The sequence below is a fragment of the Rhineura floridana genome, chromosome 18 (genome assembly GCF_030035675.1).
Source record: "Rhineura floridana isolate rRhiFlo1 chromosome 18, rRhiFlo1.hap2, whole genome shotgun sequence".
Lineage (NCBI taxonomy): Eukaryota > Metazoa > Chordata > Lepidosauria > Squamata > Rhineuridae > Rhineura > Rhineura floridana.
In genome coordinates this window covers 11109602-11128304 of record NC_084497.1, presented here as the reverse complement: position 1 = coordinate 11128304, position 18703 = coordinate 11109602, and the positions used below count along the sequence as shown (strand labels likewise).

At 44.3% G+C, this 18703-nt stretch overlaps 1 protein-coding gene across 1 annotated transcript in view; it reads left to right on the top strand.

Moving 5' to 3' along the window:
• IL12RB1 (interleukin 12 receptor subunit beta 1) overlaps window positions 1–18703 on the top strand; it is a 35351-nt gene that overhangs the window by 5288 nt on the left and 11360 nt on the right. The window contains exons 4-8 of the mRNA XM_061600872.1: window positions 1371–1555; window positions 2461–2612; window positions 13439–13487; window positions 15520–15630; window positions 16546–16628. Coding sequence (XP_061456856.1) covers window positions 1371–1555; window positions 2461–2612; window positions 13439–13487; window positions 15520–15630; window positions 16546–16628 — 580 coding nt within the window. The remainder of the gene's footprint in view (window positions 1–1370; window positions 1556–2460; window positions 2613–13438; window positions 13488–15519; window positions 15631–16545; window positions 16629–18703) is intronic.

Sequence of the window (18703 nt, the reverse complement as noted above, 5' to 3'; positions counted from 1 at the left end):
CACATTTCTGCGTCACTTTGAGATGTATTTATTTTTAAAAAGTCCTCATGAAAGTTTGTCAGTATTTCAGTGTGAATTTCCCCTAACAAACACGTTTTTCATGTTTTTGCAATTTTCATGTTTCAAGCAATTTCCCCCAATATAATGCATTTTGCTTGTAATTTTCACCAACACATGCATGATTTTGGTTCGTTTATTGTTTTGGGGAGTGTGTATTAAAATGCAAACAAAACCAACATTCTCCCCCATCCCACCTACGTGGAACTCAGGAGAATACTTCATGCATCTAATTTATTTATGTATTTATTTATTGCATTTATATACCGCCCCATAGCCAAAGCTCTCTGGGCAGTTCAAAAGCTTATTATGCTATAATAAACGTGTTCGTCTTCAAGGGGCCAAATTTATGATGGCGTAAGCTTTCATGGGCTTCTGTCTATTTCAACAGATCCATGAAATGCTACCCTGAATTACAGAAATGTATACATACTAGGGGCTTCTGGCCCTGTGCACTTTGCATGCCAACCTCACCACTGAACAACAGAAAGCCCAGTCACGCCCTCTTGCCCAGGCCACCCCCTGTTCTCTCCTCCTCCTCTTCCTCCACCCTCCCCACCTTCGCGCTGCCTCCTCTACTGCCTCCTGGACCCGTGCTGCCCCTGCCGCCACTGCCTCCTTGTCTTTGCCTCTCCCACTTGCAAGCCTGCCTCTCCTGCCGCCGCCATATCCTCGCAGCATTTAGAAGGTTGTTGTCACGTGACTGCAGCATGACACAGTGGCCTAAGAAAAATGTAATATGTGTAGACATTGGGGAAAGTGGGGGTGGGAACAGTTAACTGTGAGATCAGAGAGGAATGAAATATAGAAAAGTACAGATAGTGATGATTATAGAATTAACAGTTGCAATTTGCAAAACAGTAGCTGATAACACAGAAACTCCGGCATCGGTAAACCAATTAACACATGTTATGCCAAAAATCTTTTCTGTCTGTTCAGTCCACAAGTGGTAACACTGAACTTCTTGATGTAGATCTCCCCTCTGGAAATCTGAAAATGAAAGGTCTTATAAGGCTGCCATTTCTCTTCTTTCTTTCTTTCTTTCTTTCTTTCTTTCTTTCTTTCTTTCTTTCTTTCTTTCTTTCTTTCTTTCTTTCTTTCTTTCTTTCTTTCTTTCTTTCTTTCTTTCTGAGCAACCCTCTCCTTCTGTCTCTCACCGCAGCCTGATGCAGATAGAAATTCTGTTGCTGAAGATTTCCCCCTGGCCCAGGGTTAAGAAGAAGGGGAGAAACTTCACCTGTTGGATTTTCTACCTTTCTCGGGTTGTTCTTCTTACTAGCTTGTAAAAGATTTGTCCTCTTTCCTGCCTACAGGTACCACGAGCAAACGCTCGATGAACGGCACCAAAGGTTTGCAGCTGGAAACTCCACCTACCTTCTTCTAAACCAGGATCACATCTATGCTCTGAAGACTGTCACGGTCTGGGTGGAGAGCCAAGGTGGCGACAATGGGCCTCCCCGCCCATCGAAGAATCGTACGCTGCTGATCAGCCAAGCCAGTAAGTTGGAAAATGCAGCAATTCGCTTTTTTTGTGCAGCACAAATTTCTACCAGTCCTCCTAAGACCTCGCTGGCTTTGCGTCATGCTGGGGTCATAGCAGCAGAGGAAACTGCCTTGTACTGCGCCAAATAAAAGCATCTATCGAGCTTAGCATCGCCTCCGGAGGCTGCCCAGGGTTCAGGCAAGGGCCAGAGGTTTGCCTCCAAGAGGACTGACACAGCCAGGCTTCCTGGGGTAACAAGGATCAAACCGGGACCTTTTGCATGCAAAGCCAGGACTCTGCTACTGAGCTAGGGTGCTGTCCTTAAAGATAAAACAAGGTTCTATTCCTCATGATTTTGAATTAAGGGCTGATTTAAATAGGAAGATCCCATTGGGCAGATGCTCTAACCACTGTACTATAGCCCTTCCTTTGGAGGTGACAGAAAGCATTGCCTGCATCAAGAGAGACCCTGTTTCAGACATTACCAGACCCTACCACTACCTCCCAGAAAATTTTTCTGGCCCCTCTGATTTTTGGCAGGGACAGCAGAAAGGAAAAAAAAACACTAAAGTGGGTGGACATGGCAGCCATTTTGTGTTCTGCGCCACACCCCCATGGCAGCCATTTTATAACCGGTGTCCACAACCCTTTCTCAAAATTCCAAGTGTGGCCCCTGGCCCCTGCAAAAAAAGTTGCCGACTGCATCCCTAAGGGGGTCAAAAAGGCTGGTTCCCCCTGCCATGTCAAATGTAGTTGTGTGAAGGGGGAGAGATAAGGGGGGCATCAAGCGGGAGGAGAAGTGGGGTAAGGGGGAGTGGGGAGAGGGAGAGAGAGAGAGGAGTTCTTCACTGAGCCAAAAATGGAAAAATAGGCGCTTGCCTCTGGCCTCCCTGTCTCAGCTGCTGTACCTCTCGTTCCAGTCAAATTCAAGCCCCCACCAGCCAAGTCCATCTCCTTTTCACGATCCAAAGATGTCCTGAACCTGATGTGGCCTGAATCCCACAACTGCCACCATTCCCCCAGGAAGAAAGAGGTCCGGCTGCGGCAGGCCAAGGGGGCGCAGTGGAGCATGGTGAGTGCCTGTTGAAACCGGAGGCCAGGGGCATAAAGCACCGGGAGGGTTGCCTCCAAGAGGACAGATGTAGTCAGGCTTCCTGGGGTAACCACAATTTCAATTTGCTCCCAAGTTTTGGTTGAAGCACCTTTCCCCAATTTATACCTGCCTGGGTCCTTGAGGTCTCCATGGGAGACCCTTCTGTCTGTCTGCATGTTTGTTTGCCCTAATGAAGTGAGGCGGGTCAGCTCCAAGGCTCCCAGTATCTCTCTGTTTCAGATCTCCACATCAGGTTGCATTTTTGTTTTGTTTTTAACGCCTGTTCAAAAATTCTCTGTGGCCGTGTCTTCTGAGAGACACTTTTTATACATGCTTTTGCCTAATATATGCATTTCTGCAAGCAATTTCCCCTAATATAATGCATTTTTGTACATTATTTTCACAAATACAGTATATACATTTTTGTGCATGCTATTTTCTAAAGTATATATATATATATAAATGTAATTGTGATTAACCAAACAGAGTTTTTTATTATATTAACAAAACGTTTCAGCTTCCTCCTTCACCAGCTGCCAACATACAAATGCTGTTACCAAGGTGGCAGTTATAGAGCTTTGAGGATGGAATGCTCAGAGGGGCTTCATTTGCAGAAGCTAAGTAGTGCTGGTGCTGTCCTCCAGGTTCAGGCCATGTGGTGCCAATGTGTCCAGAGAGTAAATCCAAAAGTTCTCCCTTTTAGTCAATGCTGCTGGATCTGCTGGCATCTCTATCGCTGTAATGGAAAAGTCCAACAGGCTGTGACCCTCGATGTTAAAATGCTTTGCAACTGGTTGCTCCACTTTTTTTGTCAAAATTGCCGACTTGTGGTTCCTGAAGCGCGTGCGTAGGTCAGTTGTGGTCTTTCCTACGTATTGGATACGACATCCTGGTCTTTTGCATTCGATGACATAAATTATATTGCAGGACCTGCAGGTGATGTTGTGTTTGATGTATATGTCCTGCCTGTCCTAGTGCTTGTAAAAGTGGCTGTCTCCCTGAGGTACACACAGGTGATACAGCGTTTGGAGTGACAAGGATGAGACCCTGGATAGGTGATAGGTGGCTTAAGCACAGCTCTCACCAACAGTCTGCGCAAATTAGGAGGTTGGCGAAATGCTATAACAGAAGGCCTGCTGATGGCTCTGGTAAGATGTTCAGAGTTTGCCAGCAATGGGTAGCTCTCCTTGATTGCTCGGTGATAGTTAGGAGATGGTGGATGGAAATCTACCACAAATGGAATCCGTTGCTCTCTGCTCTTTGACGCCTCAGTATGATGGAGGAGGTTTTCTCTGGACAGAATGGAGGCTCGGTGGATCTTGCAATCGATGATATGTGGAGAATATCCTCTCAGAAGAAGGTGTTCTTTAAGTTCACTGATCCTTCTCTGGTATTTATCTTCAGTGTTGCAAATAAGTTTGATTCTCAGAGCTAAGCTATACACAATGTTCTTTATATGCCTAGGATGGCAGGATTTCCAGTTTAAATAGGTGTGGGCATCAGTGGGTTTGCTGTAGAAATCAGTGGCTATTTTGTTGTTTTCAATGGTAAGAAGGACATCCAGAAAAGGGATGTGCGGATTGTCATTTGTACTATTAAATGTAAACTTAATAGAGGGATGGATAGAGTTGATGTATTTTTTAAATTGTTCCAAACTCTCTTTACCATTCGTCCAGACCATAAAGATGTTGTCAATGTATTGCCACCATATAAGTGGTTTGTTGATGGCCTTTTTGAGGATCTCCTGTTCCAGTTTACCCATAAAGAGATTTGCATATGATGGAGCCATGCAAGTCCCCATAGCTGTGCCTTGTAGTTGCAGGTAGTGTTCTCCATTGAATATAAAGTTGTTACAAGTCAGGACTAGCATAGATAAAGTTGTGAGAACCTCCGTTGGAGGATTGTTCAAATCTCTGGTGTTAAGGAAATCATTTAAAGCCTGAATCCCATCATTATGTGGTATATTGGTGTAAAGAGATGTGACATCTAAAGTAGCTAGTATGGTATTGTTGTGGAATTGATACTGCTTGTTTAAAGACTCAATTTTAAGCAAGAAGACCTTGGTGTCTTTGATATACGATGGGAGGATTTGCACCAAGTTTTGTAAATTTAAGTCAATGTACAGAGAAATCCTTTCAGTAGCTGTGTTGTTGCCTGAGACAATTGGGCGACCAGGATTGTTGACTTTGTGGATTTTAGGCAGCATGTAAAACCTTCCAGGGGTGGGATTTGGATTAACAAGGAGATCAGCAGTTTCCTCTTTAAGAAGTTTCCTACTTGTAAGGTTTTGTACAGATGTAATGATACAAGTATTGAGAACTGTGGTGATGTCTTTGTCAAGAAATCTATATGTTGTTTCATCCTTTAGTTGTCTTTGACCTTCTGCTATATAGTCTGTAGTGTTAAGTACCATAACAGCACCACCCTTATCTGCAGGCTTGATGACAACATCCCTTCTCATCTGGAGGTTCCTCAGGGCTATTCTTTCTTCTTTTGAAAGGTTGTCGTGAGTAGGAGTTGGTGTGTGGTTGTTGATGACTCTGTTTATTGATAAGAGAAAGGTTTCTAGGACTGGATTCCTGTTAATGTTTGGTGTCCAAGTTTTAGGTGGCAGAAACTGTAGCAGAGGATCTCTATTGTAGAGGTCTATGTTGTTCTTAGAGTCATCATAAAAAAATTCAGCCAATCTACATCTCCTTTCAAATGCTTTGATGTCACATTTCATCTGTGCTATATTGTGCTCTCTAGGTGTTGGGCAGAAGTTGAGGCCCTAATTCTCCTGATTCTCTGGACACGCCCTGCAGGTAGGGATGGAACCACCATACAACAGAGGCCCCCGATGCTGTTTTATGGTGGTTCTGTTCCTACCTGCAGGGTTCCCATCCCGAAGAGCCGGTCCAAGAGGATCCCATGGTCAATGGTATCAAAGGTTGCTGAGAGATCAAGAAGGATAGAATTGTAGATTTGGAAGGGGCCTATAAGGCCATCAAGTCCAACCTCCCTGCTCAATGCAGGAATCCAACTTAAAGCATCCCCAACAGATGGCTGTCCAGCTGCCTCTTAAAGGCCTCCAGTGTTGGAGATCCCATCACCTCCCTAGGCCATTGGTCCCATTGTCATATCGCTCTAACAGTTAGGAAGTTTTTCCTGATGTTCAGCCAAATTCTGGCTTCCTGCAACCTGAGTCCATTATTCCTTGTCCTGCACTCTGGGATGATTGAGAAGAGTGCAGGACACAGAATAATGGGCTCAAGTTGCAGGAAGCCAGATTTCAACTGAACATCAGGAAAACTTCCTAACTGTTAGAGCAGTTCCCTGTCTGGCTGTCGATGCAGGGCATCCGTCAGGGTCAGTGGCGTCACTAGGGGGGTGCAGACCACACCAGGTGACACCATCAGAGGGGGGTGATTCTCAGCTTTAATTTTTTTAAAAAATTAAGTTTCTAGGTGGTCCAGTTCTCAAGATATACATAAAAACGTCAGCCGCCCCCTCTAAATCTTTTTTTAAACTACTGTATAGCACTTCATAGCTTTTCCCGCCCGTTCAGGATTGCAGCCAGTGAAGTGTTTGTTTGACCTGTGGCAGTGTCTAGTAAACCTCATTGCAAGGCCAGAAAATGGTGGTTTCCCCCCCGTTTATCTGAAAATCTCATAAATTGGGTAAGTATATACATTTCAGTTTTTTCCCCTCTTGTGTGTAGGAGTCAGATCCTGGGCAGTGTTTTGAAAACCTTCCCAATACTTGCTTTTGTGGGGGTAAAAGCATTGCTAATCCCATATCTCCAGAGTAAATCCCATTGAATTCAATAGGATTTACTTTTGAGTAGACATGGTTATGAATGTGCTGAAAATCAATGGGACTTTGGAGTGAATGTAAAAAATAATTGTGTTTGTGTTCTCTTTCTGTCCCCCCCCCCGCAGTCCTATTTTAAAGCAAGTAGGCAGGGCTTAGTTAGGTATTACAGTTTTTATTCTGTAGGAAACTAACACTGATTTTTTTAAAACTAATACTGATTTTTCTGCAATGACCAATTGGTTTGACAATAAACTATTATATGGGCTGTATGTATTTATACATCTGCAGTGAGTGTGTGTAGTCTTTCCAACAACCCTGCGAGGTAGGGTTGGAAACCAAGGCAGCTCACAACAAGAAATAAAGCCATTTAAAATCCAATAACCATAAAGCAAGAATAAACAGTTGGAAAACAGCCTGAAGAGGCATGATTCTGAATTTTGGGTTGGGTGAATGACGTTTATTTATTTATTATTTGATTTATATCCCGCCCTTCCTCCCAGTAGGAGCCCAGGGCGGCAAACAAAAGCACTAAAAGCACTTTAAAACATCATAAAAACAGACTTTAAAATATATTAAAACATCTTTGAAAATATTTTTTAAAAGCTTTAAAAAAACATTTTTTTTAAAAAAAGAAAAGGCTTAAAAACATATTAAAAAGCAATTCCAACACAGACTCAGACTGGGATAAGGTCTCAACTTAAAAGAACAAGTTGAAAGAACAAGTTCCTTATCACTTGAGGCTGTAGTTCTCTGCACACTTCCCAGTTTGAGTAAGCCCCATTTAATACATTGGGACTTGCTTCTGAGTAAACAAACATCGGATTGCACTATAAATATATTTACAGATTGTGTAATTCATAAACATATTTGAGAGTCATGTTTATATAAATATTTCTTCATACTGTGTCCCAATAAGTATTCGATTTCACACTATGGTTGTAGATGATTTTTTCCTCTACATTTTAAGTGTGCCCTTCTTCCTGGGGGTGGTCATGGTTCTCTGTTGTTTTCATCCTGAGGGGAGGATAGGCTGAGAGATGGTGAGTAGCACATTTAAGGTCTCTTCACCTCCCCCCCTTTTTAATTTGTATTTATTTTATATTTCTCCAATATCTTCCCCTGGCTGTTTTTATGTATTTTAAATATTTTTAGATTAAATAAATAAGAAATCATAATTGTGAACCTCCCTAAAAACAATTTACCTATCCTTATGTTTTGGCAAAGTGATGGTGTGAAGGCATGCTGGTAGAACAAGAGATCATGTTTGAGGCATGTTATAAGGTGTTTGAGGACTTTGTCACACATTACTTTTTGAGACCTGTAGATTCATGTTGGAAAGAACACGTGCACGTATTGAATGGTGGCTTGGGTGCTGTTTTTTCAGTCTATGCTGCATGCGTAGGGAAGGTGATACATCATCTGGCAGCTAGCTTCATAATGTGAGAATGAAAAACATTTGGATCACCATTCACTTGTTTACTTTTCTCACTATTGAGACCACTTCATATATTACTTTTTCATACACAGAAATTTAATCTTTGTATAGGAAAAAGTATTTTGTAAAATGTGAAGGACAGTGGCTGCCCAGTCAGTATAACCACTGTACAAGATCTACTCAGCCACTGTAATTACCTTTTTGTTTTGAGTGCCCTTTTGTCTGGGTCTTCTTGGTTCAGGTGTGTATCCAACTTTGATGTGCTTATGGAAGGGGTGTGCAAGTAGTGTCCCCCCAAGTGTGGAGGCTTGGACAAACATTGTGTTATGGAAAACCAAAGTCTGTGTGAAAGTACATATTTGGGAATGCCATCAGTGTAATCCTAAACACACTTAATAAATAATGTCGAACTTGCATGTCACAAAATATATTACAGTCATGTCCATAAGCACCAGGAGGGTAGTCGCCCAGGGGATCTTAGTCCCTCTGCTGTTTTGGGAGCAGGGTCCCTATGTCTCCAAGCATCCTACAGTCAGCATGAAAAGGGAGTGTGTTAGTCACTGATAAGAGTCTTCTAATAGGCTTCTTTGCCTTTCCTGCTGATTGGAGCCAATCAGAGTGAAAGGAGGTGAGTCAGCCACTGAGAAGACTCTTCTCAGTTGCTAAGGCTCTCCACTTACATGCTGATTGGCTCCTAGAGATGTTTGTTGTTGTGAGAGAATGCATTAACAAAGATCTCATTCTTTTTTTTTTTTCAATAGTTTTTATTCAGATTTTCATAAAACATACAAGACGAAATCATGAAACATTCAAAGACAAAAAACAAAATCAAAAATAGTTAAACAAAAAAAAAGAAAAAAGAAAAAAAAAACAAAAATAAAAAATAAAGAGTAAAATATTGACTTCCCATTTGTCAAAGATCAAATCAGTTATAAGTCTATAATATATAACAATCCTGTCTCTTAAGTCATATTATAAAATCACTTTCCTCCAGTAGTTATCTTACTTAATCATCAAATCTCATAAACATTACTTTATTCTTTCCACAAAAAGTCAAAGAGAGGTTTCAATTCTTTAAGAAATATATCTATCAATTTTTTTTCCAGATAAGCATATCGATTAATCCATCTCATTACTAATTATGATAATCTTATTGTCAAAACCATAGTCAAAATAAACATTTCAATTAATCCATCACATCAGAATCTGTTAGGTTCAGTAGTTTCAGTAGCCATTGTTCTATTATCCCTATTAGTTCCATTTTCCATCTTCCATCTTCAGTAGTCTTGTTAAGTCCAGTAATTTCAGTATCCAATCTTCCATTATCAGTATTCCATAATAATCTTGCTGTCAAAGCCATAGTCATATAGTAAGAGTCTGATGGGAATTACCTCTATCCCAAATATTTTCTTGCCATCCATTCTGAATAGGTTGCTGAAATACTGCTGTAAAATCATATCTCTGTTCTTTTTTTCAAAATACACTGGGTCATCTCTTGAAAGTTTTTCCATTGTCACATGGCTGCAGTTAATTCCATAGATTTTCTCTATATTGGGCTCCATCACATCAATCCAGTCCAGAAGATTATCCATGCCATTGATAACTTTATCTCTAGAATCTTCATTAATTTCTTCAGAGATAACATTGAGTTCCAAACAATAGATTTTATTTCTAAAGTCCATAGACTCCAAATCTTGTTCCTGTTCCACGTTTGTTCCAATCTCCGGGATCTCCTCTCTCACAGGGACCCCTGTTCCAGTCTCCAGGGTCTCCTCTCTCACAGGGACCCCTGTTCCAGTCTCCAGGGTCTCCTCTCTCACAAGGACCCCTATGTCTTTAATCTCCTGTGTCTCCAAACAATAGATTTTGTTTCTAAAGTCCATAGACTCCAAATCTTTTTCCTGTTCCACGTTTGTTCCAATCTCCGGGGTCTCCTCTCTCACAGGGACCCCTTCCAGGGTCACCTCTCTCACAGGGACCCCTATATCTTTAATCTCCTGCTTCATTTTACTCAATTCAATTTTCAGCTCCTTACAACCCTGTCGCAGGTTTTGTTTCGTTATCTCAATCTCATCCATTATTTTCTGAAACATAGTTATTTCCAGATTCTCAGCCACTTTCTTAATTGCCATTTTAAAAAAAAAATATAGGAAAACCACTTCTTATTTCAGCAACAATTGGGTTAATACTCCAAACTTGGTGACATCACAGTATAAACAAAGCAGACAGCCTTATCTCTCCATGCTTAAGTAAACAAAATGCAGTTCCCAGGATCGAAACAATTAATGGCGGTCGTCAGGAAACAGATTCGTCAAAATAAAATAGACCAAAAAGAGAGTAGTCTCAGACAATATAATATTCTTCAAAATAAAAATCTGGAATAGAAATCCCTCTTCTGTGTATATCCTTAGAATGCAAATCCAGGACAGCTTTTTGCAACAAAAACAGAGATAAGCTATTAATTAGTGAGTAGCAGAGAGAAGTTATGGCTCCCCAGTGAGATGTCAAAAACCGATCAATCTGGCAAATCTCTTTTAAACAGCAACAATTTAAGTCAAGTAAAAGAAAAATATAGAAAGAAGGGTGCTTGCCTGTTAGTGCGTTCTCTCTTAAAAGATAAGATGAACGTTCGCTTTATCAGATAGAGCTTGTTGTTGAAAATCCGTCCCACCTTCGTCGGCTGGACCTCGTCCCATAAATTAATGAGATCTGGTCGTCCCAACAAAAATAGGCTTTGAGGTTAATCTCTTCGTTTCTCCCTACCCGGGAGAAGTTTAATCAGTCAAAAAAAAAAAAAAAACTGACTGATATATCTGAATAAGCTTCTTTTGAGGCAGGAGCCCGTCTCAAAAGCAGGCACAGGCTAAGTCACCCTTCCCGGAAGTCAACAAAGATCTCATTCTTAATCCAGGAGTAAAAAAGGGTGTATGTGGCTGCAACTATCATGAAGGGACTCTGCACTTCTGAATTTTCTACTAAACAACTGATAAATACCTATGTAACTTGTGTCTGGAGACTTATTATTAAGAATCACTTTCCATAACTGTAAGGAGGTATGTCCACACGCATGCATCCCAGGCACCTAAATGAGGGGTGAGAGCAGCATAGGGACATAAGCAGATGTCTTATACCTGGGATTCCCAAACTTTTCTTCTACATAGACCACTTGAAAATTGCTGAGGGTCTGAAAGTATCTGAAAATTTACTATGGGCATATGCAACATAATTAACTCCCATTAGTGATAAGAGCAAGAATTTGGGCTGTGCGTATGATATTGTAATTTAAAGGTATAGTTTTAATTTTGCTAGTTGTTTATTTCAATACTATTGCCATTACATTCAGCAATATATGGGAATTACGATTTATGAGTAACATTAGTACAAAAAACATTACTAAGGATTCTGTATGGTCTGATACGGGAGGAGGTCCATGGGGGTGACACCATGAGTTACCGCACCGGGTGACACCAACCCTAGTGATGCCACTGGTCAGGGTGACCATGGCTGATTCAGTCCCCAAACTGATTGAAATGTATGCAGATGTTGTTGGACCTGGCCACATCCAGCAGCCAACAGTCAGATGGGAGTTGGAGTCCAGTAGCATCTGCAGGGCCACAGGACTTCTCCACCCCCAACTTCAAAACAGAGGGTTACTCTACAGAGTTGCAATCCCCACGTTTCAACAGTAGGGGCTGCAAGTAATCCAAATTCTGCAGCCTTTCCTGCCCCCCCCCCGGCTGCCCCCTGTCCCACACCCTCGATGCTGCCCCCTGTCCTACACCCTCGATGCTGCCCCGGACAGCTGTTTGGAATGTTCCTGTTCTATAAAGACCTGCTCGGGGACAACGCATGAGGGCGCCCTGGTGACTCATCCCCCCATGCCCAGCTGCTCTCCAGCTGTTGCAAAATAAATCCTTCTCCGAAGGGGCAGGGGCACTGGGGCTTTTGCAAAGATGGGGTTATGCCATCAGATGTAATGGGATCAAGGGGTTCGCCCTGAGGAAGATGGGAATGTGAGTGGATAAGGACAGACATTTTTTGAAAGGTGCCCACACATAGGATGGCTTGCATTTGAAGCTATTTATGTAAGCTTTCTGTGTCTGAAACAGATCTCCACCAGTGTCTGTGGGCATTGTGGCTGGCACTGGTCTGCATGCTGCCTGCCATGCCATGTGACCGTCGCTCAGTGGTAGAGCCCCTGCTTGGCATGCAGAAGGTGCCAGTTTCAGCCCCCAGCAGCGTCTCCAGGTAGGGCTGTGAATGTCCCCTGATTCTGAAGCCCTGGAATGCTGCTGCCTGTCAGTGCAGAGAGTACTGTGCTAGATGGATTAACAGCCTGACGTGGCCTAAGGCAGCTGTCCATGCTCCTATTTAAATCAGTGCTTTGTTCTGTATCTTGAGGACTGGAATCTTTAATTTTAGGGGAAGAGCCATAGCTCAGTGGTAGGCCACCGGCTTTGCTTGCAAAAAGGCTGCCCGTGTAAACTAGGGAGCTAGAACCCTAACCCTTATGCAGAGTCAAACCCTTGGTCCATCTAGCTCAGTTTTGTCTACACTGACTGGCAGCAGCTTTCCAAGGAACCAGCTGCTCCACCACTGAGCGATGGTCCTTTCCTTAAAAATAAACTGTTATGTTCTTATTTAATATAAGGCACTTTGCAGGCCCAGAACAAGTGGCTGTTCACGGAAGAACAGGTTAACTCCCAACAGAGTGACAAACAAGAACAAGCTAGAGCGGAGTCTTAGCTCCAGCCCATAATAACTGGAGGCCATGTTTAACTCATTATTACACTAAGATTCCAGTCCTCATGGTTCTTCATAAAGGGCTGATTTACATAGGCCTTATACAGAGTCATCTAGCTTAGCATTGTCTACACTGACTGGCAGCGACTCTCTAGAGTTTCAGGCATAAGAACACATTAAGAGTTTTTTTCCCCAGCCCAGGAGGTCAGTTATGGGAAGTCAGATGGGAAGAATGAACCCTCAAATCCTAAAAGGGACAAATGTTGTCAACAGGCTTTTTCATGTGCCTCAGGAGTCTCAGCGCAGCAGGGGGCTCCAGACTCCGTAGCCCTGAGCAAGGTCTAGTTTGATGCTGGACTAGCTGGGGAACGGTCAGCCTGGAGACAAAGCCCTATGAGGAGAGACTGAAAGAACTGGGCATGTTTAGCCTGGAGAAGAGAAGACTGAGGGGAGATAGGATAGCACTCTTCAAGTACATGAAAGGTTGCCACACAGAGGAGGGCTGGGATCTCTTCTCGATCGTCCCAGAGTGTAGGACACAGAATAATGGGCTCAAGTGACAGGAAGCCATATTTCGATTGGACATCAGGAGAAACTTCCTAACTCTTAGAGCCATATGACAATGGAACCAATTACTTGAGAGGTAGTGGGCTCTCCAACACTGGAGGCCTTCAAGAGGCAGCTGGACAGCCACCTGTCAGGGATGCTCTAACTTGGATTCCTGCATTGAGCAGAGGGTTGGACTGGATGGCCTTATAGGCCCCTTTCAACTCAACTCTTGTATGATTCTATGATTCGCTCTCTTCCTGAACATCATCTGGTTTGCTTCTAGGGAAACTGCAGCTCTAAGGAAGACAACAGAGCCACGCGAGGCATAGCAGGTATGCTGGGTTCCTTTTCCGCCTTGGACACCATCGTCATAGCTGCCTTTTTACTGTGGGCTGTGACTTCAGCACCCAAGCTTTCAAATGCTTCATTAGCTTGCAGAAGTCCCTGTCACAAGATGTGACTCTGGACTGCAGCAAAGGCAGCTTTAGAAATGATTAGACAAATTCCATGGAGGAGGTGGAGAGGTGGAAGCGGCATAGTGGTTAGAGTGCCAGACTGGGTCCTGGGAGACCAGGGTTCAAATCTCCACTGTCTGGGTGACCTTAGGCCAGTCTCTGTCTCTCAGCCCAACCTAAGTTGCAAGGTTGTTGTGAGGATTAAATAGGGCAGGGAAGAGCCCTTTACACGACCTTGAGTTCCTTGGAAGAAAGGAAGGATGTAAATGTAATAATACATCGGTATAAAAATAATACATTTGGGAACTTTAAAGTGGGAGCGTAGTGTGGCATAGTAGTTAGAGTGTTGGAGTATGACCTGGGAGATCAGGGTGCGAATCCCCACACAGCCATGAAGCGCACTGGGTGACCTTGGGCCAGTCACTGCCTCTCAGCCTCAGAGGAAGGCAATGGGAAACCACCTCTGTCTACCGCTTACCTTGAAAACCTTCTTCATAGCGTCACCATAAGTCAGAATTGACTTGAAGGCAGTCCATTTCCATTTTTTTTTCCATAGTGGGAGGGAAAGGGAAAAGTCGATCAAAGGAGGACATGACAGGAGCAAATAAGGTAGTGAGATGCATTGTTATAATAGAACTCAAAGTTGGATAGTAGGCTGGGTTTTTTTACAATTAAACAGTACACAAATTGTTGAATAAATAATCTATGTTATGTTTTATATTCTATTTTTGCACTCCACTTTTTATGCTGTTTGCACTGCGTTTTTATATTTTATCAGGTGGAGTTGTTTTGTATTTGAGATTGTAAGCTGCTTTGCGGATGAAATTCCTCAAAAAGTGCAGTATAATTTTTTAAATAAAACAATAACATAAAATTAAAAATTGACTGGTGGAACTCACTGCCGCAAGATGGGACAATGACCCATTTGTGTATCAGTAGTTGGTGGTACCTGTGGACAGCTCCTCTGTGTGGTGAGACACTAAACTGCAGGTGGCAGCTTCTTGGTGAAGTACCTTCAGGCCCAGACAGACTCTGCCCACCCAGGGTAGCCATTGAGTTCTCCTGGACAGGAAGGAATATAAGAAGACTTCCTGTTCTAACTGACCTTGAGGTCTTCCTGAGCTCTGTTTCTCTGTCCTTTGATCCACGGCTCCTGGCTCACCTCTGACAGCTGTTCACAGCCCAACCCTCACTGACGCTCTCTTAGATGGGTTTGAAAAAGGGACTGGGAACGTGTTAGTAAATCTACCACTATTGTTTAAATGGAACCTCCAGGTTCAGCAGTAGTGTACCTCAATACCAGTTGCTGGAGGGGGCAAAGCAACAGGGAAGAGCTGAATGCCCAGTCTGTGTGCTTCACAAAGATTGCCCACTGTCGGAAAATAGGATGTTGGAGTACATGCAATGGACTACAACTCCCAGGAGCCGGCATGGCCAACTGTCAGGGATGATGGGAGTTGTAGTCTAGGAACATCTGGAGGGCCACAGGGGTTCCCCACCCCAGACCTAGAGGCTTCTGCATGAGATGACTAACATATAATTTAGTTACCTATATAAAGTTTTGTCAGTCTTGAGCTTTATTTTTATTGATGATGGTTTCTATGTATATTTGCTTTCATATAAATATTTGTTTTTAACAAGGATCATTTTATGTATATTCATTTTTAATCAGACTGTGGATTTTTAGCTGTGATTTCTCTACAATTTTATTTGTTCACCCCTACTTAGAGACCTTTTTTTTTAATCCAGCAGTTTATAAATCTCCTAAATAAACAATATAAACCAATGTAGGGTACAATCCAAACCCCACTTACTTCCGGGCAGGTGGTTACAATTGTGCTGTTAATCAGTGGTGATAATAATGTGATTTTACTTCTGGGTTGCCTTGGATCTCCGCGGCTTTCTCCAGTTACGTGTCGCATGAAAGGAAACGTCCCTTACGAAGCACAAGTTCGGTTCCGAACCTCAGACCAGTACAGCCCCTGGAGCGACTGGAGTGAATCCATCTTCGTTCCAGCTGGTGAGCTTCCTCTGTGTTCTGGTCTCCCGTCTCCACCTTCACACAGTGTGTAGGTCAACCGTGAGTTTCGCTCTCGCAAGACAGGCAGGGAGGGCCGCCAGCTTGGATGGCTCTAAAAGAGGGTTAGAAAATCCAGGGAGGCTGTCAGTGTCTAGTAGCCACGATGGCTGTGTTCTCCCTCCACTGTCAGAGGCATTACATGCCTCTGAATAATACCAGCTGCTGGGAATTGCAAGTGGGGAGAGAGTTGCTGTTGCGCTCAGGTCCTGCTTGTGGGATTCCCAAACTGGGCATCTGGTTGGCCACTGTGAGGACAGGAAGCTGGACTAGATTGGCCACTGGCCTGATCCAGCCACAGGGCCCTTCTGATGTTCTTATGGAACCTCCAGGTCCAGATGCAGTCTATCTAGGGTTTTAGGGGCATTTGGCCACTGTGAGAACAGGATACTGGACTAGATTGGCCACTGGCCTGATTCAGTATCCAGGCTCTTGTAATCTTACGGAAGGCATGAAAGGCAGATTAGACAAATTCATGGAAGAAAATAAAGTTTATCAACAGCTACTGGTCCCAGTGGCTGTGCTCGCCTTGCGTTGTGGGAGGCAGTCTGTCTCTGAACACCAGCTGCTGGGAATCCCAAGTGCGGGGAGAGTTGCTGCTGCACTTGGGTCCAGCTTGGGGGCTTCCTGGAAGAGGCACCTGGTTGGCCACTGTGAGGAGAGGATGGTGGAGTAGATGGGCCCCCTTTGGCCAGAGCCTGCTGCCGCCACCGGGCTCTCCTTGGATTCTTTTGTTCTTACATTTCTGGGATTGCCTTTGGAAAAGGATGTGATGATAAGGCCTGAAGAGAAACACTTTGCTATTGGCGAACCCAGAAACATTGCAAGGATAAATCAGTTGCATTTTGTCTCTTCCAGAAATCCTCACAACTCCAGAAGTGAATTACACCTCAGAGCCCCTTGGGGTGGACGGCCTGAGGAAAGTGACTCTGGAATGGGAGGTAATGTGGACATGACCTTTCTGGCCATTGGCTTTGAGATTCAGTCCCGTAATTCAGGCAACCGTAACCTCTGGCTTAGAGTGGTGCAGAGATGGGGGAATCTCTGTAGGTGTGGTTGGATGCCAGTTCCCATAATCATCCCTAACCATTGGCCATGCTGGTTGCTGGGAGATGGAGTCTAGCTCCATTTAGAGGGTCACAGGTCCCCCACTCCTGCTGTAGATGGTGTAGCAGATGCATGCATGAATCACAGGAAGAATTGGGGACTCCCTGATCCCAAGACGGTCCATCCGACTCAGGACTGTGTACCAACACTGACTGGAAGCAGCTCCCCAGGGACTCAGGCAGGGAGTCCTTCCCCAACCCTGCCTGGAGAAGCCGCCAGGGATTGAACCTGAGGCCTTCTGCATGCACAGCGTGTGCTTAGGCCCTGTCCTCTGGCTCTTCTCCATATTTTGTGGTAGGACATGCCTGAAAACTGAGGAGCCCTGTTCCTCATCCTTTAGAACGGGGATGGGGGACTTCTTTGGCCCTCCAGATGTTGCTGGACTACATCATGCCTGACCAGTGGCCACACTGTGATTCATAGAATCACAGAACAGGAGAGTTGGAAGGGGCCTGTAAGGCCACGCAGTCCAACCCCCTGCTCAATGAAGGAATCCAAGTTAAAGCATATACAACAAGTGGCTGTCCAGCTGCCACTTGAATGCATCTAGTGTTGGAGAGCCCACCACCTCCCTAGGTCATTGGCTCCATTGTCATACCCCTCTAGCAGTTAGGAGGTTTTTTCCTGATACTCAGCTGAAATCTGACTTCCTGCAACTTGAGCCATTATTCCGTGTCCTGCACTGTGGGATGATGGAGAAGAGATCCCGGCCCTCCTCTGTGTGACAACCTTTCATGTACTTGAAGAGTGCTATCCTATCTCCCCTCAGTCTTCTCTTCTCCGGGCTAAACATGCCCAGTTCTTTCAGTCTCTCCTCATAGGGCTTGTTTCCAGTCCCCTGATCATCGCCCTTCATCCTTTTGGAGTCCTACAACATCTGCAGGGCCACAGAACCCCCTACCTGAACTGTCTGAAAGCGCCCTGCATTGGACTATATCTGCCTCTAATCCTAGAATACTACTACTAATAATAAAAATAAAAATAAATGTCAGTAGTTCCAAGACAGCTTCACTTACATCCACTGCACATGTAAATCTCAAAACCAGACCTTTTTGTGTGCTTCCAGTTGGTGGCTTAATATCCTAAAACGTCAATGAGATGTCGCAAAAGAGTTACTGGCAAAGGTTTTTTTTTTTCAAACGTAACAGTTTTCCCCCTGTAAAGGTAAATGTGGATTAAATTTGGGTGGGGAGTATGTATGGATACATGGAAGTGAATGACATTGAGAAGACTTCCATGCATGAGGCACACCTACCTGGAAGTGCCCCTAAAGGGCCTCTTGAGAGACCAAAGCATGTCAACACTAAGGAAACACACACGCATGCACATTCTGCTCTTAATCCCACCTGTCACGAGCCCCATGGAGAACTCTTGGCACAGCTGGCCTGCAGACAGGGAGGACCGGGATCCAGGAGAGGGGCCCAGGGGCTTGAATCGGTAGTTGTCAAGGCCAGGGAGAAGCTCCGTGATCTGCTGGCTGGCATCCCCTGCCCCGAGGTAGCCGGCTGCCACATATGTGGGAGAGGCCTTAGTAGTCCTTCCCCTCCCTCTGCCTCCGGAGGATCCTCAGCCCCCTGATCCAACCCCTGCTCCGCCTTCTGTAACTGACACGCCCTCAGAGGAGGAGGAGCCATCGGAGGCGGAGCCCGGGAGTGAAGTGGCCGAGGCGTCTCCGCTTCCGTCGCCATGAACACACAGGCATCTGTGCAGGCGCGGGCAAACCAAGCCCCCTCACTAACCTGCCCGTAGGTGTGCCCACTTGCTTGCCCAGTCCCAGGGCACAGAGAGAGTTCCTGCACAAGTAGCATTGCCAGGTTCTTGGCCTGAGACTGATCCTGTATCTTTAGGAGAAGAGAAAGTCAGCCAAGTGCCGGTGTTCTTGCAATGCTGTAATGGGAAAAACCACAAG